Source organism: Siniperca chuatsi, linkage group LG15 (genome assembly GCF_020085105.1).
Source record: "Siniperca chuatsi isolate FFG_IHB_CAS linkage group LG15, ASM2008510v1, whole genome shotgun sequence".
Taxonomy (NCBI): Eukaryota; Metazoa; Chordata; class Actinopteri; order Centrarchiformes; family Sinipercidae; genus Siniperca; species Siniperca chuatsi.
This window is the reverse complement of record NC_058056.1, coordinates 9,502,646-9,526,785: the sequence shown is the minus strand read 5'-3', so window position 1 is coordinate 9,526,785 and position 24,140 is coordinate 9,502,646. Positions and strand designations below refer to the sequence as shown.

Genomic DNA, 24,140 nt, shown 5'->3' with positions numbered 1-24,140 from the left:
CGTGTATCATGTAATCCATCAACGATAGCCCTGTTGTCACAGAGCGTTCTGACACTGTGAAAAAGAGACTTACAGTTTCTGGAAGGCGAGACATGAAGCATTCTGCACTTTGTTGGAGCTGATGAGGCTCTTGCTGAGGAATCTAAAATAGTTCCTCAACCGTATGTCGAACCAGGAATTAACCTCAGATCTGCTGTTGCTACTCAGTGCCAAATGCCAAACACAGGGGAGGGTCACCTTCTTCACATCATCTGGAACATCCTCCTAATGGCACACATGTGTAGTTATGTTTAATGAGAGACTGGTGTAAAATCTGTAATTTTAGACAATGATCAAATGGTGTATTGAATTTGCATACTGTATACGGTTAAATAAATTACCACTTGGATGCTACATTATAATATAATGTATGTTAAATGGCAACATTAAGAAGAGGGACATACAGTTTCTAGGAAGGCAGGAGTGTTGTTGTAGTTGTTGAAGATGATGCAGATGTCAGAGTCGTTACCAATCACATTGGGTTGACTGAGGAACTGATGCATCTCTGAGGTACTGATGGTACTTAGGAGCTGAAAGAGATGTTTTTTTTACAGTTGAAAAAGTTATACTATACAGAGAAATATGTTGATATGATGCCCAACATCCGTGGGCATTTGCATTACTGCTATCACCAGGTAACAACTCTTAAAAAGTGATACTGTATTAATCCTCCTGTGGAAAGTCAATGTCTGTATTTCATCCTCTGCATCTGTGTGGGCATTTTTTTAAAAGAAGCTTTGAGTAAATATTGTTATGTATTACCTCTGACTCGTGTGTCTCTGGCAGAAGAGACGTGAATATGGACAAATCTGGAAATCCAAAGCTGCGGAAAGTGTTTCTCAGATAGATGTAGAAGCTTCCACCACTGTAACACTTGAGGGGTGTTGGACCTGTTTTAAACATAAATTAATCACTGTGTGCCTTGATACAGAATAATTTAAATATTTTATTTTTTGAGGCACACATTGGCAAAGAAAAATATGTACTTCTACTTTTGATGTAAAAAAACCCCCACAAAAAACCCAATCTCTTCACAATAAAATTTTTTTGTCATAGATGTGTATCCTCATTATTTTTATTTTCTGCATTGTAAGATTATCTATCACACCTTGGAGGAAGAGGAGGGTGCTTTTGTAGATCTCCCTTTGGGTGGTGTTGCTGAGTGTCACGTGTAGTGTGTCCAGCAATGTAATCCTAAATTCAGATAAATATCAGTCTTATGACATTCAAAATAAATTTCATCACAATGATCATGACCATCTCCACAGAAATTCTTACATCTCTTGGCTGCTGTTACAACTTCTGTTCTTCCCAATGTCAAATAAAGGTGTCACCAGGCTGGGAGAGAGGTTAACCAGGAGAGGGCTCAGTCGAACCCTGAGCCACAGCAGGAACTCTGTGTCACTGATAGCTAGAGAGGACAGATTCCCTCTATCAAATACTTCCTGGAGGAGGGCAGATTTCACCTCCTCTGTGTAGCTGGCTGAGTGGACCTGGGGGAATTTTACATAGTATAAATAAGAATTTGAAGTCTGAAACTGAATGGTTTACATGAAAGTAAAAATGTTATGTTAACATGTTGCCATTTATTGGTCAGTTATCTCATTGTATATAAAAAGCCAAATATGTGTTCCTTTGTTGATTTTAAAATCCAACTTAAGATACAAAACTTTATGTCCATTTAGAAAACTACTATTTGCTGTTGTTCACAGGTAATGTCTTACTCATGTTACTGGTACAAAAATGTAGTTTAATGAGGTGGACAAAATATTTGAAACACCTGTAAGTATAATGTAATACAATATAACAATACCACAAACTTGTTAGTGCAGCTAGGTGTCCCCAATAAACTTCCATTTGAGTGTATATGATGTTGCCAAAAATGTGCATTTCACCTCAGTTGGACTTTAAAGTTAGTATGTACTGTATGTAAAATGACCAATCAGCAGCTGACTCATCAACTTGCTATCTTACGTTAGCCAGCAACATGATGTTCAAGCTTCATGTTTTATTCTGGTGGATGTTTGCTAGCTTGCTCAACAAGCCACAAGGACACACCTGGACAGCTAAAATTTGTTCATGCTTTGCTTTCCTATGTTACTGCTACAAAAATATAGTTTTATAAGTGATAAGCAATAAGTGATATAAATGACTGGACAAAATATTAGTAACACCTCTCAGTATAATGCAATGCAACTTAACAGCACAATGAACTTCAGCCCCTAAAATGATCTAAAACAGTTCTCCTTAATGAAGTTAGGATTTATTACAGAGCTGTTGTGTATTATATTACACTGCATTTTTTTAGATAGGTGTAGGCCTATCTAATAAACTGACAGTGTATAATATTGCAAAAAAAAGTGCTTCAATATCCGTCTGTAAAATGTCCAACCATGTCTTTTTTAACCTCTGTTTAAATTGCTACAGAAGCTGGCTAACGTTGGTTAGCTTACTCTAATGTTTGTCTAATCTAATGTTAGCCTGCAAAATTAGTGAGTGAAATTTTTCCTGGTTGATGTTTGCTAGCTTAGTTAAGCCATGATATGAGTCCATGCTTGTAGATAGAAGGAGACACCTAGACAGCTAAACTTTGCTTATGTTTTGCTTACTCATGTTACTGCTAGAAAAATACAGTTTAATTTAAGTGATAAAATGGTTGGGCAAAATATTAGTAATACCACTCAGTATAATGCAATGCAATTAAATACGACTACAAACTTGACCATTAGGTTGATTTAAGACCTCTCTAAAACTGTTTATCATATCCTTAATGAAGGTAGGATTCTTTGCAGGGCTGCATTAGTTTTAGTTGGGTGTACCCAATAAACTGGCATTTGAGTGTATTTGATGTAGCAACAAATGTGCATTTCAATTTCAGTTGGATTTTCAAGTTACTATTTTATATTATATATTTCAAATTATTACAATGGAATACATTTGTGTGTGAAAAAATTAAACAATCTTGGTGAAAATGTCACAGTGTCATTCTTGACACAACCACTAGATAGCACCAAAGTAAGGATTTTTTTCAAATCCTACCAATATTGTGTATAATAACATTGTTGAGTATTACTGAGCAAAAAAGAAAGTGTCACTTATATAGATGTTTACCTCAATGGCTGGTGAGACTATGTCAAAGAAAGCACCAAAGTCAACAGGGTTGATGACTGTCATGATTTTTGTCACGTCTTGCATCCTCTTTAGCTGTGAAGGAGTTGCTGTGAGCTGGGCCAGCTGACCGAGAGTGAGAAGATCTGCAACCTCCACCTAAAAGGGACAAACAGTATTTCACTAAGGTGAAACTTAGGTTAAGCATTAGACCTCCCATGTTACCCTGCCAGCTAATTAGCAAACTTTGACCTTTAGTATTTGCACTCACTGTGTAAAATATTAATTTGCCTTGAAGGAACAAAGGCAAGTAATGTCCTTATTGACAAAGCACGAATAATGATGTCTTTACCTGCCAAATGAATAAATGTGCCTGTAATGTAAATGTCAGTTTCACCCTTTAATCTAAAGGTTACTATGCAGACCTGAGTGAAGTAATTGTTGCAGCTGACTTGTAAGTATTTTGTGTTTAATATCTATATTGAATGTAGCTTTGGTTATATTATCATTATTTTGTCCTTATCTTGTCTCCGCTTACATGCACCACTGTGACTGCAGCAGAATTTCTGTCCACCTTCTGATCTACACACACACACATACACGGGATTGACATCCAACAGGTTGCAATTTACTGCAAGCTAACCGCTGAAAGTATAATATGAAAGACATTTTCAGAAATGTGTCAGTTTTGATTTAAGTGTACGCTCTTCATCAATTGCTTGCTGGTTTGTTGTTATGATTGTTCGAGGGTGTGCAAAATTTTTGCATGTGATGGTTGGCTAAGCTAAGCTAGGCTAATTCTTAGTGAGAGGTAGGCCTATAACATTACTGTTTGTCTTAATATATTTGCTGTCGGCCTCACTGTTTACTTAATCATGATGTATAAGGTGATACAGCAGCAGAATATTATCTTTATTGCACCTTGGAGCTTAGAGAGGATTGGAGAAAGAGAAATGGAAATGTGAGGGAGAGAGAGTGAGCGTGAGAGTGAGAGTTTTGACTTTAAAACACTGGCTTCAGGTTTTGGGTTGGGTTATAGTTCTGGCTAAACGTTTTTTCTAGGTTTTGGTCCAGGCTGGAATCATGACACATTTTAGGTAACTTGTGCCATCACCAGAAAGGCCCATATAATTAAAACATTGACACTTGCTGGATATATTTAGAACTAAAAGGTACATTTCTTGTATTATTGGGTGTTATGAGAACGTAAAATACAATACACCAGTGAATATTTAAAGCCTGTAACATGGTAAACTGGACAGACGTCTCAGACTGAGAGACTTTAGGTTCAAGTAACTGGTGCTTTTGCCTGTTTCCATGAAAACTGTCAATCAAAGTCTTGTGCAGTCTAAACAACTTTGCAAAGTTGGTTCACTGCCAAGCACACTCTGGTGTCTGGGTTTTTGGCATGATAAACGAAAGTTAAAATACTACTATTTACATCCATTTGCTGATTATGAACTGTCATGGAAGTGAAATCATAAGCGATCTGTATTAGCAGCATATAAATATGATAACCATGGTAACACGTATGCTTGTTGTTGACTTGGCTTGATTTGTGCACATGGGTGTATGTAGTGCTGACGATGGAGGATGACGTCCCCAAAACTATCCAATGAATGAGTTACCTGTCTGGCTATATGACTACATATTTATACCTGTTGGTGTGTTTGTAATAAGCCAGAGGGACCATGAAACTGACAAGGACTAAAAGGCGACACTTACTCCATTGAAATTGTTCTTCAAGGTCACAAAATCTATGTAGGAGGCATCCACACGGAACCGACCAAAGTTGTCTTCGACCCAACATCTGTCATCATTTACAGAATCAACACACGAGAGGCCTAGGAATCAAAATACTGAATCTTTAAATTGAACATGTCAAACCAGACATAGAAATATCCATTTATACACACTTACAGCACACAAGTAGTAGTAAATGCAATGTCTATTATGCAATCTAAATTACCTGAGCAGGAATGTCTCCTAAGATAGTCCATTATGAACGTAAAAACCTGTTGGGTCTGCCTCATGGAGAGATGAGTGAAAACATTGTCGCACCCTTTGACACTGTGAAGACAAAAATTCTTCCATTCACCAAAGTTTGTAAGAGAATGTTTCCACTATCTATTTCCATTCCCTTTTTAACACTTCTGGTCAATATGACAAGGAGAAAAATAGAGATTTCACTCACATCTCTTGATAGGAGTCACAGCTGATATTTCCTGGAATAACTTCAAATGTGCTTGACCCAATGCTTGGGAGGAACAGAGGTAGGTAAACTTGGAACCATAACTTGAATCCCTCAGCATCTAGCATGGGTAGTTTTGGTCTAAGTGCCATTAGTGTCAGATTTAGGATGATATCACGCACTCTTGGGTCAATGGTTGTCAGGTTTTGCTAGGTAAAAAATGACACAAATTTTTCATGAGATACTTTTTTTGGTTTTAGTGAAAAAATGAATAAGCTAAATGTGATTAAATACTCACCTCTGAAGCACCACTAACAAATTTGTCAAAGAAAGAGCCAAGGTCTTCCACACGTGATGACACAGTAGGTTTTGTAAACACAAGTCTCACAAGGGTTTCATTTGACAAGTTGTTTGGTTCAAGAAGCAATTCAGCTTTTTGTCTTGAAGAAAGAGAGTCTAGTACTGTCACCTAAGAAAGAAGTTTAAGACAAAAAACATATTTAACAAATATTCAAGCTTTCTCAAATTTCTTTCAGTGTTGTGGACAACCATTACTCTTTGTAACCCTGTGAACCCATGCAGGGCCCTCTGTTGGGTCTGCATGGGCTTGACAACATATTCTCATGGATCCACACACAAACATTTCCTCACGAATGCTCTATCAATCAGGGATTAGCCTACCAAAACCTTGAATAGGAGGCAAAGTCTACATATGGGTCACACCATTCGCACCATACTATTATGGACAACAACACTCTGAAGCCCTTTTCAACCAAAATGTTCTGGGAACTATGGAACCAGAAGAACTATACTCAAGACCTGAACTAGGACCTAAAATTCCCCTTTATGCATTCCTCTTTTTGTTTCCACAACACTTGAGGAACCATCAAGATCAAGCAAATTAGACCCATAATGGATAAAAAAAACAGTGGTGGCATTTGAAATGCAATTTTAACACACAAGAAAACAACAAAACAGTTATCCTGCCATTCTTTCTATTTACAGATGTGTGACTCTGATGTTTAAGTTGGATGTAATTAATGCAGAAAAACTACGCATGAATAGGTGGAAGGAGATTTAATACTCCAGAACACCTGTCTGTACTGTAAACGATCTGGTGAGTGATTCCTGGTCATATATTTCTGCTTTAGAATGTAACCGCCATGAAACAAGTTTTATTTCTCTTGTTCACTAACTTAGTCCTCTCATCACCACGGCCTTTCTCCTGTTCTCTCTCTTTCGTTTGATCTTTCTCTTAGGATCTCTCTCTCTTTATATACAATTTTTTTAAACTAATCGTAAAGCTGACAACAAACCCTGACTTTGTTTTTAACAGCTATGAACAACCCTTATCTCTTACCCAAATAGTAAAACTAGTGCCAACGGGAAATTACATGTATTATTAATGTTTTTAAAAAAGATTGATAGTGAAATGTATGACTTACCCCAGAGATGTTGAAGACTTTGAGGTCAGAGTATGTTGTGTATTGGGAAAATGGACCCAAGTTTGCTTCAAGCCACTCGGCATCATTCTGAATTGCCTGCCTGCAAACTAAGGCACGTAGATGGACGTTAGCATACGAACCATTTGGCAAGCATTATTTTTCATTGATACACATGGGACGAGTGCCATTTCAGCATATTTTTCAACCAATTTCAAGTCCATGGGCAAGCCCACACAAGCAACCACACAGCGCAGTTTACTTTACTGTCAGCCCTACCTGGCTCGTTGATGACATTGGCAGATTTTCTCAGGTAGCCCAGCAGAACATCTGTGATTCCTTGTCGTCTATGCAACGGCATTGCAGGGAAAGCTTTGGCCATCCCACTCACACTGCAAAGGGCAAAAAGAAACATTCTTATGCAGTCCCTCAATAGCATTTTATACTTTGGTGCAATGGAATCTTGCTTGTTGGTGAAATGCTACTCACACGACATGGTAGCTTGTGCAGTTTACGTTTGTGGTTGCATTCTTGAGCATCACTGGACTGAAACTTGGGAGGATAGGAACCAGTTTCAGATGGAACCAAACGGACCAGTCGTTTTCCTTGAAGTGCTGGAAATGGGGACTGATGATGGTGAAGGTCCTATTCATTATACGATCTCTCACAACAGGTTGGAAGTCAGGGACCTGTCAAATTACGTCATGAGACCATTTCAATGCCACACAGTTTACGTGTTGCAAGTACACCATACAGGACGCTAGAAAGCATGTAATGAAATATTTGATTTGAACGCGCCCCTTACAATCGATGCAGAGGTTAAGATCTGAGTACTGACTATGCTCGCCTAATAGCCCAGGATTGTCCTTCTTCCCCCAGTGTCAAGAGCAGCCTACCTTTCCGTTTGCAGTCAGCTGTGTCAGGAATTCATCCACATTTTCCAGCGCGTTGCCCTCCTCAAGTCGCTCAAACACACGGTCGATTTGGTCTGTGTCGTTCGAGGCCCCTGAACTCAGTGTCAACTGCGCCACCTGAGTAGGAGTGAGCACTGACAACGATTCGCTCTACGAAAGGGGATCAATATCAAATTAAACAGCAGTAACTGCAAAACCATAGGTCAGACATTTCAGTTTGGTAGAAGAATACTACAACTGCAGTTGCCACTTACACTGGAGAAGTTGGGATTGAGGGCTTGCAAATCCTGCAGGCTTGCAAAACCGGAGAAGCTGCCAAGGTTTGCTTGTAGCCAGTCTTTACTACCTCTGGTAAAAGAGACACAGCCAGGATCTGCGAAGAAGACAGAAACAAAGACATTGGCAGGGTATTACCACCACATGCTATCAAGACTTTACCAAACTGAGCCAGAGCGCCTGCCTTTACCTGATGAGTCATTTCTTGAAAGGAATGGTTTGATGAAATGAGTGAAGACTGCTTGCTGTGTTTCTCTGTCCATGGATACCCTTTGCCTGCTGAGTGCCTGGATGCTAAAATTTGAGAGAAGGCTTTTAACATCTAAACAGCTCGACAACTGCAGGTTCCTCTGCAATCGTGTTCACAGTGGAGCAATATATCACATATTTACTTACACTGTCTGGTACGATTGGCAGCTGAAGTTCTTGGAGCTAAGGCAGAATAGGAAGTTGGGGGATGGAGAGGCCAAAAACGGACCAATCTTTGTCTGGAACCAGAGTCTGACAAAGGCATCACTCTGCAGTTGTGCCTGGCTGAAGTTTGCAATGCTCACCTCTCCAAGAGCCTCGAGAGCATGTGACAAGGATGGGCTGCTGTTGTTGGGGGCCTACAATTGGAAAAATCATTTTGGTTTGACACAGAATTCACGCAGGGAAACACCAATTTTGTGAAATTGTGGCATTGGATTTACCATGGTGGCGAAGGTCTCAAGAGCCTGCTCTAGTGCAGTAGAAGCTTTTTGGAAGAAAAGCTTCCAGACTTCTACCGGGTATGTCCTTTGGCTTTCTAGTGAGCATTTCATCAGTGTGACCAAGTTGCTGGCTGTGAGATGTGTAGCCTTGGAAAAAGTAGACAAGAAATAAAGCAAAGACTCTCTCAGAGCTTATGGAGATTTGTCTCTGGATGGCAATGTAGCAAAAGCCAAATCTTCCTCTGGAATTCACCGCTTGCATAACACAGTCTTACCGAGGAACAGGCATGCTGAGTGATGGTAAAATTGCACAGGGCTTCAGGGGAATTGCCACTGGACAGGGTTTGTTCCAGTTGTGATCTGAGGAAAACAACAAAAGAAAACCATTGTTACCTTACTTAGATTGTGTAAAAGAACTTTAGCCACGCAAACTCAGCACCGGACAAAACAGTAATTCACCTACCTGTCGACTGCAGCACAGATGAGGTCCTCTGTAAACAGACAAAATTCGTGTATCAGATATTGTACCTTCAGAATGTCATTCTGTCATCAAAGTTGAAATGTCTGGTATTTTACAGACTTACCATCAACCAGGGTTTCTTTGCACTGGAGACAAGCAAAGCATCGTTGTTAGTCAAGTGGCAAAAGCTACTTAAAGTTAAAGTATGTTAACGTGGCCTCCTTAACAAAGTTAACGTGCCAAACTTGTGTCTTGTCAATTTTGATCAACTATTGTATAATCCGTGTAATACACCCATAGAAATGAACTTACCGTGAAGGAATCTGGAACTGAGCAACCTGTTTGAGTGAAAATTGAAATAAAAGCATAGCATCAATACAGCTATCATCACAGCAGCGGTAATCGGCTTTTCTGAAAAAGTTTGTCAGCAGAGCATTTTGCCACGTACGTGTGAATGTCTCCTTGAGTGAGTCTATGCTTGATATCACGCCCTGTGACAGGTGCAGTGGCAGGGATTTCAAACTTTGCTGAAGACCAGTGAGTCTGAAGGAAGAAAACAGAAATTATCGTTACTTGTCTGGAGCCACAGTTTGACATCATGCAAACCCAGAAAGTCTAACTGTGGACCTCAGAAATATCTCTTACATAGCTGCGTAGGATGCGCAGCTGATGTCACTGGGGATCACCACCAAGCTGTCAGGACGGAGGCTCGCCATGACAGGAGCCAAATTGACCTGGAACCACAGCTGAAAGTCTTCAGCCTCAAAGTCTTCAAATTCACCAGCAAGGGCTGTCAGGGTCAGGTTCAAGATGGTGTCCCGTGCACGCCTGGATTTGTGATGATGGTGATGTTTTGCTGGAAATAAAAGGATTCATGTTTCAGTTCAGGAGGACATTTTACCTTTATGAATTCACTGTAGAAATGAGAGCAATCTTGGTGACACTTGTTTGTACTTCAGTGCATCAGGGGCATGCCTCAAGGCATCGTCGGCAGCAATTCATCCAAGAAGCATATCAGAACTGTGTCATTTTGAGTCAAATCCAGGGCCCCTTATTAGCTTCTGCAAAAAATTCTTTGAGCCCAGGACAAGTTTTACATGGCCTGTTTGTCAGCCAACTTTCTGGGAAAATATGGCAATCTTAAAAGTTAAGCATTCACCTGCTTGTTGATGTTTGTGAAAGCCTGGAAAAACAGTTTGAGCTGCTCATCATCAGGGGACTCTGTCAAGCTTGTGAACACCTTCCTTATGATGGCCTCATCTTCCAAAGCGCCGCTGTCTGGATCCAGGATCAGCTCAGCCTTCTGGTTTGGTGAGAGGGAGTCCACAACGGCCACCTGACGACACAAACAAAGAGGATATATGAATTGCTTTTCTCTTTGACCTGGCAAAACCACCCCGGTGTGCAGGCTTTCCAAGTTCTGAATATTGTGCTGCTGTATTCAAGGAAGACTGATAGTGAAATGTATGACTTACCCCAGAGATGTTGAAGACTTTGAGGTCAGAGTATGTTGTGTATTGGGAAAATGGACCCAAGTTTGCTTCAAGCCACTCGGCATCATTCTGAATTGCCTGCCTGCAAACTAAGGCACGTAGATGGACGTTAGCATACGAACCATTTGGCAAGCATTATTTTTCATTGATACACATGGGACGAGTGCCATTTCAGCATATTTTTCAACCAATTTCAAGTCCATGGGCAAGCCCACACAAGCAACCACACAGCGCAGTTTACTTTACTGTCAGCCCTACCTGGCTCGTTGATGACATTGGCAGATTTTCTCAGGTAGCCCAGCAGAACATCTGTGATTCCTTGTCGTCTATGCAACGGCATTGCAGGGAAAGCTTTGGCCATCCCACTCACACTGCAAAGGGCAAAAAGAAACATTCTTATGCAGTCCCTCAATAGCATTTTATACTTTGGTGCAATGGAATCTTGCTTGTTGGTGAAATGCTACTCACACGACATGGTAGCTTGTGCAGTTTACGTTTGTGGTTGCATTCTTGAGCATCACTGGACTGAAACTTGGGAGGATAGGAACCAGTTTCAGATGGAACCAAACGGACCAGTCGTTTTCCTTGAAGTGCTGGAAATGGGGACTGATGATGGTGAAGGTCCTATTCATTATACGATCTCTCACAACAGGTTGGAAGTCAGGGACCTGTCAAATTACGTCATGAGACCATTTCAATGCCACACAGTTTACGTGTTGCAAGTACACCATACAGGACGCTAGAAAGCATGTAATGAAATATTTGATTTGAACGCGCGCCCCTTACAATCGATGCAGAGGTTAAGATCTGAGTACTGACTATGCTCGCCTAATAGCCCAGGATTGTCCTTCTTCCCCCAGTGTCAAGAGCAGCCTACCTTTCCGTTTGCAGTCAGCTGTGTCAGGAATTCATCCACATTTTCCAGCGCGTTGCCCTCCTCAAGTCGCTCAAACACACGGTCGATTTGGTCTGTGTCGTTCGAGGCCCCTGAACTCAGTGTCAACTGCGCCACCTGAGTAGGAGTGAGCACTGACAACGATTCGCTCTACGAAAGGGGATCAATATCAAATTAAACAGCAGTAACTGCAAAACCATAGGTCAGACATTTCAGTTTGGTAGAAGAATACTACAACTGCAGTTGCCACTTACACTGGAGAAGTTGGGATTGAGGGCTTGCAAATCCTGCAGGCTTGCAAAACCGGAGAAGCTGCCAAGGTTTGCTTGTAGCCAGTCTTTACTACCTCTGGTAAAAGAGACACAGCCAGGATCTGCGAAGAAGACAGAAACAAAGACATTGGCAGGGTATTACCACCACATGCTATCAAGACTTTACCAAACTGAGCCAGAGCGCCTGCCTTTACCTGATGAGTCATTTCTTGAAAGGAATGGTTTGATGAAATGAGTGAAGACTGCTTGCTGTGTTTCTCTGTCCATGGATACCCTTTGCCTGCTGAGTGCCTGGATGCTAAAATTTGAGAGAAGGCTTTTAACATCTAAACAGCTCGACAACTGCAGGTTCCTCTGCAATCGTGTTCACAGTGGAGCAATATATCACATATTTACTTACACTGTCTGGTACGATTGGCAGCTGAAGTTCTTGGAGCTAAGGCAGAATAGGAAGTTGGGGATGGAGAGGCCAAAAACGGACCAATCTTTGTCTGGAACCAGAGTCTGACAAAGGCATCACTCTGCAGTTGTGCCTGGCTGAAGTTTGCAATGCTCACCTCTCCAAGAGCCTCGAGAGCATGTGACAAGGATGGGCTGCTGTTGTTGGGGGCCTACAATTGGAAAAATCATTTTGGTTTGACACAGAATTCACGCAGGGAAACACCAATTTTGTGAAATTGTGGCATTGGATTTACCATGGTGGCGAAGGTCTCAAGAGCCTGCTCTAGTGCAGTAGAAGCTTTTTGGAAGAAAAGCTTCCAGACTTCTACCGGGTATGTCCTTTGGCTTTCTAGTGAGCATTTCATCAGTGTGACCAAGTTGCTGGCTGTGAGATGTGTAGCCTTGGAAAAAAGTAGACAAGAAATAAAGCAAAGACTCTCTCAAAGCTTATGGAGATTTGTCTCTGGATGGCAATGTAGCAAAAGCCAAATCTTCCTCTGGAATTCACCGCTTGCATAACACAGTCTTACCGAGGAACAGGCATGCTGAGTGATGGTAAAATTGCACAGGGCTTCAGCTTCAGGGGAATTGCCACTAGACAGGGTTTGTTCCAGTTGTGATCTGAGGAAAACAACAAAAAGAAAACCATTGTTACCTTACTTAGATTGTGTAAAAGAACTTTAGTCACGCAAACTCAGCACCGGACAAAACAGTAATTCACCTACCTGTCGACTGCAGCACAGATGAGGTCCTCTGTAAACAGACAATATTCGTGTATCAGATATTGTACCTTCAGAATGTCATTCTGTCATCAAAGTTGAAATGTCTGGTATTTTACAGACTTACCATCAACCAGGGTTTCTTTGCACTGGAGACAAGCAAAGCATCGTTGTTAGTCAAGTGGCAAAAGCTACTTAAAGTTAAAGTATGTTAACGTGGCCTCCTTAACAAAGTTAACGTGCCAAACTTGTGTCTTGTCAATTTTGATCAACTATTGTATAATCCGTGTAATACACCCATAGAAATGAACTTACCGTGAAGGAATCTGGAACTGAGCAACCTGTTTGAGTGAAAATTGAAATAAAAGCATAGCATCAATACAGCTATCATCACAGCAGCGGTAATCGGTTTTTCTGAAAAAGTTTGTCAGCAGAGCATTTTGCCACGTACGTGTGAATGTCTCCTTGAGTGAGTCTATGCTTGATATCACGCCCTGTGACAGGTGCAGTGGCAGGGATTTCAAACTTTGCTGAAGACCAGTGAGTCTGAAGGAAGAAAACAGAAATTATCGTTACTTGTCTGGAGCCACAGTTTGACATCATGCAAACCCAGAAAGTCTAACTGTGGACCTCAGAAATATCTCTTACATAGCTGCGTAGGATGCGCAGCTGATGTCACTGGGGATCACCACCAAGCTGTCAGGACGGAGGCTCGCCATGACAGGAGCCAAATTGACCTGGAACCACAGCTGAAAGTCTTCAGCCTCAAAGTCTTCAAATTCACCAGCAAGGGCTGTCAGGGTCAGGTTCAAGATGGTGTCCCGTACGCCTGGATTTGTGATGATGGTGATGTTTTGCTGGAAATAAAAGGATTCATGTTTCAGTTCAGGAGGACATTTTACCTTTATGAATTCACTGTAGAAATGAGAGCAATCTTGGTGACACTTGTTTGTACTTCAGTGCATCAGGGGCATGCCTCAAGGCATCGTCGGCAGCAATTCATCCAAGAAGCATATCAGAACTGTGTCATTTTGAGTCAAATCCAGGGCCCCTTATTAGCTTCTGCAAAAAATTCTTTGAGCCCAGGACAAGTTTTACATGGCCTGTTTGTCAGCCAACTTTCTGGGAAAATATGGCAATCTTAAAAGTTAAGCATTCACCTGCTTGTTGATGTTTGTGAAAGCCTGGAAAAACAGTTTGAGCTGCTCATCATCAGGGGACTCTGTCAAGCTTGTGAACACCTTCCTTATGATGGCCTCATCTTCCAAAGCGCCGCTGTCTGGATCCAGGATCAGCTCAGCCTTCTGGTTTGGTGAGAGGAGTCCACAACGGCCACCTGACGACACAAACAAAGAGGATATATGAATTGCTTTTCTCTTTGACCTGGCAAACCACCCGGTGTGCAGGCTTTCCAAGTTCTGAATATTGTGCTGCTGTATTCAAGGAAGACTGATAGTGAAATGTATGACTTACCCCAGAGATGTTGAAGACTTTGAGGTCAGAGTATGTTGTGTATTGGGAAAATGGACCCAAGTTTGCTTCAAGCCACTCGGCATCATTCTGAATTGCCTGCCTGCAAACTAAGGCACGTAGATGGACGTTAGCATACGAACCATTTGGCAAGCATTATTTTTCATTGATACACATGGGACGAGTGCCATTTCAGCATATTTTTCAACCAATTTCAAGTCCATGGGCAAGCCCACACAAGCAACCACACAGCGCAGTTTACTTTACTGTAAGCCCTACCTGGCTCGTTGATGACACTGGCAGATTTTCTCAGGTAGCCCAGCAGAACATCTGTGATTCCTTGTCGTCTATGCAACGGCATTTCAGGGAAAGCTTTGGCCATCCCACTCACACTGCAAAGGGCAAAAAGAAACATTCTTATGCAGTCCCTCAATAGCATTTTATACTTTGGTGCAATGGAATCTTGCTTGTTGGTGAAATGCTACTCACACGACATGGTAGCTTGTGCAGTTTACGTTTGTGGTTGCATTCTTGAGCATCACTGGACTGAAACTTGGGAGGATAGGAACCAGTTTCAGATGGAACCAAACGGACCAGTCGTTTTTCCTTGAAGTGCTGGAAATGGGGACTGATGATGGTGAAGGTCCTATTCATTATACGATCTCTCACAACAGGTTGGAAGTCAGGGACCTGTCAAATTACGTCATGAGACCATTTCAATGCCACACAGTTTACGTGTTGCAAGTACACCATACAGGACGCTAGAAAGCATGTAATGAAATATTTGATTTGAACGCGCCCCTTACAATCGATGCAGAGGTTAAGATCTGAGTACTGACTATGCTCGCCTAATAGCCCAGGATTGTCCTTCTTCCCCCAGTGTCAAGAGCAGCCTACCTTTCCGTTTGCAGTCAGCTGTGTCAGGAATTCATCCACATTTTCCAGCGCGTTGCCCTCCTCAAGTCGCTCAAACACACGGTCGATTTGGTCTGTGTCGTTCGAGGCCCCTGAACTCAGTGTCAACTGCGCCACCTGAGTAGGAGTGAGCACTGACAACGATTCGCTCTCTACGAAAAGGATCAATATCAAATTAAACAGCAGTAACTGCAAAACCATAGGTCAGACATTTCAGTTTGGTAGAAGAATACTACAACTGCAGTTGCCACTTACACTGGAGAAGTTGGGATTGAGGGCTTGCAAATCCTGCAGGCTTGCAAAACCGGAGAAGCTGCCAAGGTTTGCTTGTAGCCAGTCTTTACTACCTCTGGTAAAAGAGACACAGCCAGGATCTGCGAAGAAGACAGAAACAAAGACATTGGCAGGGTATTACCACCACATGCTATCAAGACTTTACCAAACTGAGCCAGAGCGCCTGCCTTTACCTGATGAGTCATTTCTTGAAAGGAATGGTTTGATGAAATGAGTGAAGACTGCTTGCTGTGTTTCTCTGTCCATGGATACCCTTTGCCTGCTGAGTGCCTGGATGCTAAAATTTGAGAGAAGGCTTTTAACATCTAAACAGCTCGACAACTGCAGGTTCCTCTGCAATCGTGTTCACAGTGGAGCAATATATCACATATTTACTTACACTGTCTGGTACGATTGGCAGCTGAAGTTCTTGGAGCTAAGGCAGAATAGGAAGTTGGGGATGGAGAGGCCAAAAACGGACCAATCTTTGTCTGGAACCAGAGTCTGACAAAGGCATCACTCTGCAGTTGTGCCTGGCTGAAGTTTGCAATGCTCACCTCTCCAAGAGCCTCGAGAGCATGTGACAAGGATGGGCTGCTGTTGTTGGGGGCCTACAATTGGAAAAATCATTTTGGTTTGACACAGAATTCACGCAGGAAACACCAATTTTGTGAAATTGTGGCATTGGATTTACCATGGTGGCGAAGGTCTCAAGAGCCTGCTCTAGTGCAGTAGAAGCTTTTGGAAGAAAAGCTTCCAGACTTCTACCGGGTATGTCCTTTGGCTTTCTAGTGAGCATTTCATCAGTGTGACCAAGTTGCTGGCTGTGAGATGTGTAGCCTTGGAAAAAGTAGACAAGAAATAAAGCAAAGACTCTCTCAGAGCTTATGGAGATTTGTCTCTGGATGGCAATGTAGCAAAAGCCAAATCTTCCTCTGGAATTCACCGCTTGCATAACACAGTCTTACCGAGGAACAGGCATGCTGAGTGATGGTAAAATTGCACAGGGCTTCAGGGGAATTGCCACTGGACAGGGTTTGTTCCAGTTGTGATCTGAGGAAAACAACAAAAAGAAAACCATTGTTACCTTACTTAGATTGTGTAAAAGAACTTTAGCCACGCAAACTCAGCACCGGACAAAACAGTAATTCACCTACCTGTCGACTGCAGCACAGATGAGGTCCTCTGTAAACAGACAATATTCGTGTATCAGATATTGTACCTTCAGAATGTCATTCTGTCATCAAAGTTGAAATGTCTGGTATTTTACAGACTTACCATCAACCAGGGTTTCTTTGCACTGGAGACAAGCAAAGCATCGTTGTTAGTCAAGTGGCAAAAGCTACTTAAAGTTAAAGTATGTTAACGTGGCCTCCTTAACAAAGTTAACGTGCCAAACTTGTGTCTTGTCAATTTTGATCAACTATTGTATAATCCGTGTAATACACCCATAGAAATGAACTTACCGTGAAGGAATCTGGAACTGAGCAACCTGTTTGAGTGAAAATTGAAATAAAAGCATAGCATCAATACAGCTATCATCACAGCAGCGGTAATCGGCTTTTCTGAAAAAGTTTGTCAGCAGAGCATTTTGCCACGTGCGTGTGAATGTCTCCTTGAGTGAGTCTATGCTTGATATCACGCCCTGTGACAGGTGCAGTGGCAGGGATTTCAAACTTTGCTGAAGACCAGTGAGTCTGAAGGAAGAAAACAGAAATTATCGTTACTTGTCTGGAGCCACAGTTTGACATCATGCAAACCCAGAAAGTCTAACTGTGGACCTCAGAAATATCTCTTACATAGCTGCGTAGGATGCGCAGCTGATGTCACTGGGGATCACCACCAAGCTGTCAGGACGGAGGCTCGCCATGACAGGAGCCAAATTGACCTGGAACCACAGCTGAAAGTCTTCAGCCTCAAAGTCTTCAAATTCACCAGCAAGGGCTGTCAAGGTCAGGTTCAAGATGGTGTCCCGTACGCCTGGATTTGTGATGATGGTGATGTTTTGCTGGAAATAAAAGGATTCATGTTTCAGTTCAGGAGGACATTTTACCTTTATGAATTCACTGTAGAAATGAGAGCAATCTTGGTGACACTTGTTTGTACTTCAGTGCATCAGGGGCATGCCTCAAGGCATCGTCGGCAGCAATTCATCCAAGAAGCATATCAGAACTGTGTCATTTTGAGTCAAATCCAGGGCCCCTTATTAGCTTCTGCAAAAAATTCTTTGAGCCCAGGACAAGTTTTACATGGCCTGTTTGTCAGCCAACTTTCTGGGAAAATATGGCAATCTTAAAAGTTAAGCATTCACCTGCTTGTTGATGTTTGTGAAAGCCTGGAAAAACAGTTTGAGCTGCTCATCATCAGGGGACTCTGTCAAGCTTGTGAACACCTTCCTTATGATGGCCTCATCTTCCAAAGCGCCGCTGTCTGGATCCAGGATCAGCTCAGCCTTCTGGTTTGGTGAGAGGAGTCCACAACGGCCACCTGACGACACAAACAAAGAGGATATATGAATTGCTTTTCTCTTTGACCTGGCAAAACCACCCCGGTGTGCAGGCTTTCCAAGTTCTGAATATTGTGCTGCTGTATTCAAGGAAGACTGATAGTGAAATGTATGACTTACCCCAGAGATGTTGAAGACTTTGAGGTCAGAGTATGTTGTGTATTGGGAAAATGGACCCAAGTTTGCTTCAAGCCACTCGGCATCATTCTGAATTGCCTGCCTGCAAACTAAGGCACGTAGATGGACGTTAGCATACGTACCATTTGGCAAGCATTATTTTCATTGATACACATGGGACGAGTGCCATTTCAGCATATTTTTCAACCAATTTCAAGTCCATGGGCAAGCCCACACAAGCAACCACACAGCGCAGTTTACTTTACTGTCAGCCCTACCTGGCTCGTTGATGACATTGGCAGATTTTCTCAGGTAGCCCAGCAGAACATCTGTGATTCCTTGTCGTCTATGCAACGGCATTGCAGGGAAAGCTTTGGCCATCCCACTCACACTGCAAAGGGCAAAAAGAAACATTCTTATGCAGTCCCTCAATAGCATTTTATACTTTGGTGCAATGGAATCTTGCTTGTTGGTGAAATGCTACTCACACGACATGGTAGCTTGTGCAGTTTACGTTTGTGGTTGCATTCTTGAGCATCACTGGACTGAAACTTGGGAGGATAGGAACCAGTTTCAGATGGAACCAAACGGACCAGTCGTTTTCCTTGAAGTGCTGGAAATGGGGACTGATGATGGTGAAGGTCCTATTCATTATACGATCTCTCACAACAGGTTGGAAGTCAGGGACCTGTCAAATTACGTCATGAGACCATTTCAATGCCACACAGTTTACGTGTTGCAAGTACACCATACAGGACGCTAGAAAGCATGTAATGAAATATTTGATTTGAACGCGCCCCTTACAATCGATGCAGAGGTTAAGATCTGAGTACTGACTATGCTCGCCTAATAGCCCAGGATTGTCCTTCTTCCCCCAGTGTCAAGAGCAGCCTACCTTTCCGTTTGCAGTCAGCTGTGTCAGGAATTCATCCACATTTTCCAGCGCGTTGCCCTCCTCAAGTCGCTCAAACACACGGTCGATTTGGTCTGTGTCGTTCGAGGCCCCTGAACTCAGTGTCAACTGCGCCACCTGAGTAGGAGTGAGCACTGACAACGATTCGCTCTACGAAAGGGGATCAATATCAAATTAAACAGCAGTAACTGCAAAACCATAGGTCAGACATTTCAGTTTGGTAGAAGAATACTACAACTGCAGTTGCCACTTACACTGGAGAAGTTGGGATTGAGGGCTTGCAAATCCTGCAGGCTTGCAAAACCGGAGAAGCTGCCAAGGTTTGCTTGTAGCCAGTCTTTACTACCTCTGGTAAAAGAGACACAGCCAGGATCTGCGAAGAAGACAGAAACAAAGACATTGGCAGGGTATTACCACCACATGCTATCAAGACTTTACCAAACTGAGCCAGAGCGCCTGCCTTTACCTGATGAGTCATTTCTTGAAAGGAATGGTTTGATGAAATGAGTGAAGACTGCTTGCTGTGTTTCTCTGTCCATGGATACCCTTTGCCTGCTGAGTGCCTGGATGCTAAAATTTGAGAGAAGGCTTTTAACATCTAAACAGCTCGACAACTGCAGGTTCCTCTGCAATCGTGTTCACAGTGGAGCAATATATCACATATTTACTTACACTGTCTGGTACGATTGGCAGCTGAAGTTCTTGGAGCTAAGGCAGAATAGGAAGTTGGGGATGGAGAGGCCAAAAACGGACCAATCTTTGTCTGGAACCAGAGTCTGACAAAGGCATCACTCTGCAGTTGTGCCTGGCTGAAGTTTGCAATGCTCACCTCTCCAAGAGCCTCGAGAGCATGTGACAAGGATGGGCTGCTGTTGTTGGGGGCCTACAATTGGAAAAATCATTTTGGTTTGACACAGAATTCACGCAGGGAAACACCAATTTTGTGAAATTGTGGCATTGGATTTACCATGGTGGCGAAGGTCTCAAGAGCCTGCTCTAGTGCAGTAGAAGCTTTTTGGAAGAAAAGCTTCCAGACTTCTACCGGGTATGTCCTTTGGCTTTCTAGTGAGCATTTCATCAGTGTGACCAAGTTGCTGGCTGTGAGATGTGTAGCCTTGGAAAAAAGTAGACAAGAAATAAAGCAAAGACTCTCTCAGAGCTTATGGAGATTTGTCTCTGGATGGCAATGTAGCAAAAGCCAAATCTTCCTCTGGAATTCACCGCTTGCATAACACAGTCTTACCGAGGAACAGGCATGCTGAGTGATGGTAAAATTGCACAGGGCTTCAGGGGAATTGCCACTGGACAGGGTTTGTTCCAGTTGTGATCTGAGGAAAACAACAAAAAGAAAACCATTGTTACCTTACTTAGATTGTGTAAAAGAACTTTAGCCACGCAAACTCAGCACCGGACAAAACAGTAATTCACCTACCTGTCGACTGCAGCACAGATGAGGTCCTCTGTAAACAGACAATATTCGTGTATCAGATATTGTACCTTCAGAATGTCATTCTGTCATCAAAGTTGAAATGTCTGGTATTTTACAGACTTACCATCAACCAGGGTTTCTTTGCACTGGAGACAAGCAAAGCATCGTTGTTAGTCAAGTGGCAAAAGCTACTTAAAGTTAAAGTATGTTAACGTGGCCTCCTTAACAAAGTTAACGTGCCAAACTTGTGTCTTGTCAATTTTGATCAACTATTGTATAATCCGTGTAATACACCCATAGAAATGAACTTACCGTGAAGGAATCTGGAACTGAGCAACCTGTTTGAGTGAAAATTGAAATAAAAGCATAGCATCAATACAGCTATCATCACAGCAGCGGTAATCGGCTTTTCTGAAAAAGTTTGTCAGCAGAGCATTTTGCCACGCACGTGTGAATGTCTCCTTGAGTGAGTCTATGCTTGATATCACGCCCTGTGACAGGTGCAGTGGCAGGGATTTCAAACTTTGCTGAAGACCAGTGAGTCTGAAGGAAGAAAACAGAAATTATCGTTACTTGTCTGGAGCCACAGTTTGACATCATGCAAACCCAGAAAGTCTAACTGTGGACCTCAGAAATATCTCTTACATAGCTGCGTAGGATGCGCAGCTGATGTCACTGGGGATCACCACCAAGCTGTCAGGACGGAGGCTCGCCATGACAGGAGCCAAATTGACCTGGAACCACAGCTGAAAGTCTTCAGCCTCAAAGTCTTCAAATTCACCAGCAAGGGCTGTCAGGGTCAGGTTCAAGATGGTGTCCCGTACGCCTGGATTTGTGATGATGGTGATGTTTTGCTGGAAATAAAAGGATTCATGTTTCAGTTCAGGAGGACATTTTACCTTTATGAATTCACTGTAGAAATGAGAGCAATCTTGGTGACACTTGTTTGTACTTCAGTGCATCAGGGGCATGCCTCAAGGCATCGTCGGCAGCAATTCATCCAAGAAGCATATCAGAACTGTGTCATTTTGAGTCAAATCCAGGGCCCCTTATTAGCTTCTGCAAAAAATTCTTTGAGCCCAGGACAAGTTTTACATGGCCTGTTTGTCAGCCAACTTTCTGGGAAAATATGGCAATCTTAAAAGTTAAGCATTCACCTGCTTGTTGATGTTTGTGAAAGCCTGGAAAAACAGTTTGAGCTGCTCATCATCAGGGGACTCTGTCAAGCTTGTGAACACCTTCCTTATGATGGCCTCATCTTCCAAAGCGCCGCTGTCTGGATCCAGGATCAGCTCAGCCTTCTGGTTTGGTGAGAGGAGTCCACAACGGCCACCTGACGACACAAACAAAGAGGATATATGAATTGCTTTTCTCTTTGACCTGGCAAAACCACCCGGTGTGCAGGCTTTCCAAGTTCTGAATATTGTGCTGCTGTATTCAAGGAAGACTGATAGTGAAATGTATGACTTACCCCAGAGATGTTGAAGACTTTGAGGTCAGAGTATGTTGTGTATTGGGAAAATGGACCCAAGTTTGCTTCAAGCCACTCGGCATCATTCTGAATTGCCTGCCTGCAAACTAAGGCACGTAGATGGACGTTAGCATACGAACCATTTGGCAAGCATTATTTTTCATTGATACACATGGGACGAGTGCCATTTCAGCATATTTTTCAACCAATTTCAAGTCCATGGGCAAGCCCACACAAGCAACCACACAGCGCAGTTTACTTTACTGTCAGCCCTACCTGGCTCGTTGATGACATTGGCAGATTTTCTCAGGTAGCCCAGCAGAACATCTGTGATTCCTTGTCGTCTATGCAACGGCATTGCAGGGAAAGCTTTGGCCATCCCACTCACACTGCAAAGGGCAAAAAGAAACATTCTTATGCAGTCCCTCAATAGCATTTTATACTTTGGTGCAATGGAATCTTGCTTGTTGGTGAAATGCTACTCACACGACATGGTAGCTTGTGCAGTTTACGTTTGTGGTTGCATTCTTGAGCATCACTGGACTGAAACTTGGGAGGATAGCTCTGCATACTCTTGTTCGATCTTAGTCTTCTCTGTCCTTTTAACTTTTCTTCTGAGTTTCTCTTATTCTCTTTCTACGCTATCTAACCTTATCTTTTACATCTCTACACCTAATCCTACATATTAACGCTGCAACACTTGATTTACATGTTAAACTGTCTTTAAAAAATTGTATAAATGTAAATGACTTACCAGAATAAATGTTTGTAGAGTTTAAGATTGAGATATGAATGTTGCTATCCCAAAGATGGACAACTTTGAGTCAGAGCACTGATATGTTTGAATTGGCTAATGCACAAGGCCATGGCATCAGCATAATATTCTTACTAACATGAGTGCCTTGATAAGCATATTGGTAGATCAATTTGGCAAGCATATTTGCAACCAACAGTGCTTACATGCACCCAGCATTTTTCGAAGCCATTTCCAAGTCCAGGCAGACATTGCTCACAACGCCGTATTCTGACTTAGCCGCTCTGCAGAATGGCATCTTTCTAGTACCCATGCAGAACATGCATTCTTGCTATGCAATCCATTGCTGGAAATCTAGTCCATCACACTGCAGGGCAAAAGCATAACACTTTGCATGTCTTGCATTACTGTGAACTTGTAGTGGCATTGTTGATGGACACTTGATGGATGATTTGAGTATGGTACGCATTCTTGAATCTGGATGAACTGGAGTAGATCTTCAGATGGAAACGACCAGTGTAGCCTTATAGCGATGCTCATGCACACAGTACGGTCACAATAGACAGTCCAGCTAGAAAGAGTCTAAATATTGATTATGCCGTACTCGAGAAGTTAACATCGGTAGTGAAGCTGTCAATAGCACGATTTGTTTCGCCATGCAAGAGCAGTTACTTTGCGTACTTAGATTGCTGACAGCATTATCACATTTTCAGCGCATAGGCTCAAGTCGCATGCTACTGTCGTCGGCTAGCGTGTCATCTGCTCCCTTAACTGCCCAAGTTCCTGAAGAGGCTGAAGTTCCTTTCGAGTATCATTCAAGTGCAGACATGACATTTGAGGTGACCTCATTCGAAGTCATCAAACTACACGGATTGCGCATTCAAGGTCAGTTGACAGTGCTGTCAGAGTACACTGGCCACTTGCAAGGAGAGAGACAGACTGATCCTGAAGGATCAAAGAAATCAGCAGCGTTAATCTGGAAGACACAGACATCTGAGGTAACAATGACACTGCAACCGCCTGCACTGATGAGATTCTAAAGAATGGTTGATGAAGAGAAGCTGCTTGGTCTGGAGGCTCACTATCTCCGTGTTTGTGCAAATGAGGACTGCGTTTCTTCAGTAACCATTCACTGTAAGGCTGACACTAAGCCATAGTCAAAGTCACGAAACCAGGTTTGCAATGGGCAAGTAGATTATGCAATGTACTTACGACACTTCTGGACCAGACTGCAAGCTGACCTGAGTCGAGCTACTGAGAAGTTGGCATTTAGGGAAAGGACAGGTAGTTGAACGGTCTGAAAACTGTCTGATACAGCTCGCTAGTGCCATGTGATTTGGCATGTACAGA

At 42.6% G+C, this 24,140-nt stretch overlaps 3 protein-coding genes across 3 annotated transcripts in view; all 3 read right to left on the bottom strand.

The window, feature by feature from the left end:
• Positions 1-15,867, bottom strand: part of LOC122862225 — a 26,665-nt gene extending 10,798 nt beyond the window's left edge. The window contains exons 1-30 of the mRNA XM_044167573.1: positions 15,795-15,867; positions 15,583-15,701; positions 15,310-15,444; positions 14,966-15,102; positions 14,692-14,804; positions 14,103-14,278; positions 13,591-13,799; positions 13,394-13,488; positions 13,258-13,283; positions 13,070-13,091; positions 9,126-9,153; positions 8,938-9,022; positions 8,663-8,809; positions 8,367-8,578; positions 8,161-8,264; positions 7,949-8,067; positions 7,677-7,844; positions 7,270-7,469; positions 7,060-7,172; positions 6,784-6,890; positions 5,637-5,807; positions 5,342-5,547; positions 5,117-5,217; positions 4,873-4,991; positions 3,151-3,306; positions 1,318-1,532; positions 1,148-1,233; positions 802-929; positions 444-569; positions 74-264 (exon numbers count right to left, since the gene is read on the bottom strand). Of these exons, the coding sequence (XP_044023508.1) occupies positions 74-264; positions 444-569; positions 802-929; positions 1,148-1,233; positions 1,318-1,532; positions 3,151-3,306; positions 4,873-4,991; positions 5,117-5,217; positions 5,342-5,547; positions 5,637-5,807; positions 6,784-6,890; positions 7,060-7,172; positions 7,270-7,469; positions 7,677-7,844; positions 7,949-8,067; positions 8,161-8,264; positions 8,367-8,578; positions 8,663-8,809; positions 8,938-9,022; positions 9,126-9,153; positions 13,070-13,091; positions 13,258-13,283; positions 13,394-13,488; positions 13,591-13,799; positions 14,103-14,278; positions 14,692-14,804; positions 14,966-15,102; positions 15,310-15,444; positions 15,583-15,701; positions 15,795-15,867 (3,887 nt within the window). The remainder of the gene's footprint in view (positions 1-73; positions 265-443; positions 570-801; positions 930-1,147; positions 1,234-1,317; positions 1,533-3,150; positions 3,307-4,872; positions 4,992-5,116; positions 5,218-5,341; positions 5,548-5,636; positions 5,808-6,783; positions 6,891-7,059; positions 7,173-7,269; positions 7,470-7,676; positions 7,845-7,948; positions 8,068-8,160; positions 8,265-8,366; positions 8,579-8,662; positions 8,810-8,937; positions 9,023-9,125; positions 9,154-13,069; positions 13,092-13,257; positions 13,284-13,393; positions 13,489-13,590; positions 13,800-14,102; positions 14,279-14,691; positions 14,805-14,965; positions 15,103-15,309; positions 15,445-15,582; positions 15,702-15,794) is intronic.
• On the bottom strand, positions 15,013-18,875 carry LOC122862224. Its single transcript, XM_044167572.1, has 15 exons — positions 18,712-18,875; positions 18,502-18,614; positions 17,912-18,087; positions 17,400-17,608; positions 17,203-17,297; positions 17,067-17,092; positions 16,879-16,900; positions 16,758-16,785; positions 16,569-16,653; positions 16,295-16,440; positions 16,001-16,211; positions 15,795-15,898; positions 15,583-15,701; positions 15,310-15,477; positions 15,013-15,102 (listed from the first exon to the last, which is right to left on the bottom strand). The coding sequence occupies exons 1-10, from the start codon at positions 18,873-18,875 to the stop codon at positions 16,324-16,326; spliced, it is 1,035 nt and encodes a 344-aa protein (XP_044023507.1). The 3' UTR covers positions 15,013-15,102; positions 15,310-15,477; positions 15,583-15,701; positions 15,795-15,898; positions 16,001-16,211; positions 16,295-16,323.
• The window catches only part of LOC122862223, a 21,577-nt gene continuing 16,209 nt past the window's right edge, over positions 18,773-24,140 (bottom strand). The window contains exons 17-30 of the mRNA XM_044167571.1: positions 22,313-22,425; positions 21,723-21,898; positions 21,211-21,419; positions 21,014-21,108; positions 20,878-20,903; positions 20,690-20,711; positions 20,569-20,596; positions 20,380-20,464; positions 20,104-20,250; positions 19,809-20,019; positions 19,603-19,706; positions 19,391-19,509; positions 19,119-19,286; positions 18,773-18,911 (exon numbers count right to left, since the gene is read on the bottom strand). Of these exons, the coding sequence (XP_044023506.1) occupies positions 19,241-19,286; positions 19,391-19,509; positions 19,603-19,706; positions 19,809-20,019; positions 20,104-20,250; positions 20,380-20,464; positions 20,569-20,596; positions 20,690-20,711; positions 20,878-20,903; positions 21,014-21,108; positions 21,211-21,419; positions 21,723-21,898; positions 22,313-22,425 (1,381 nt within the window). The 3' untranslated portion in view covers positions 18,773-18,911; positions 19,119-19,240. The remainder of the gene's footprint in view (positions 18,912-19,118; positions 19,287-19,390; positions 19,510-19,602; positions 19,707-19,808; positions 20,020-20,103; positions 20,251-20,379; positions 20,465-20,568; positions 20,597-20,689; positions 20,712-20,877; positions 20,904-21,013; positions 21,109-21,210; positions 21,420-21,722; positions 21,899-22,312; positions 22,426-24,140) is intronic.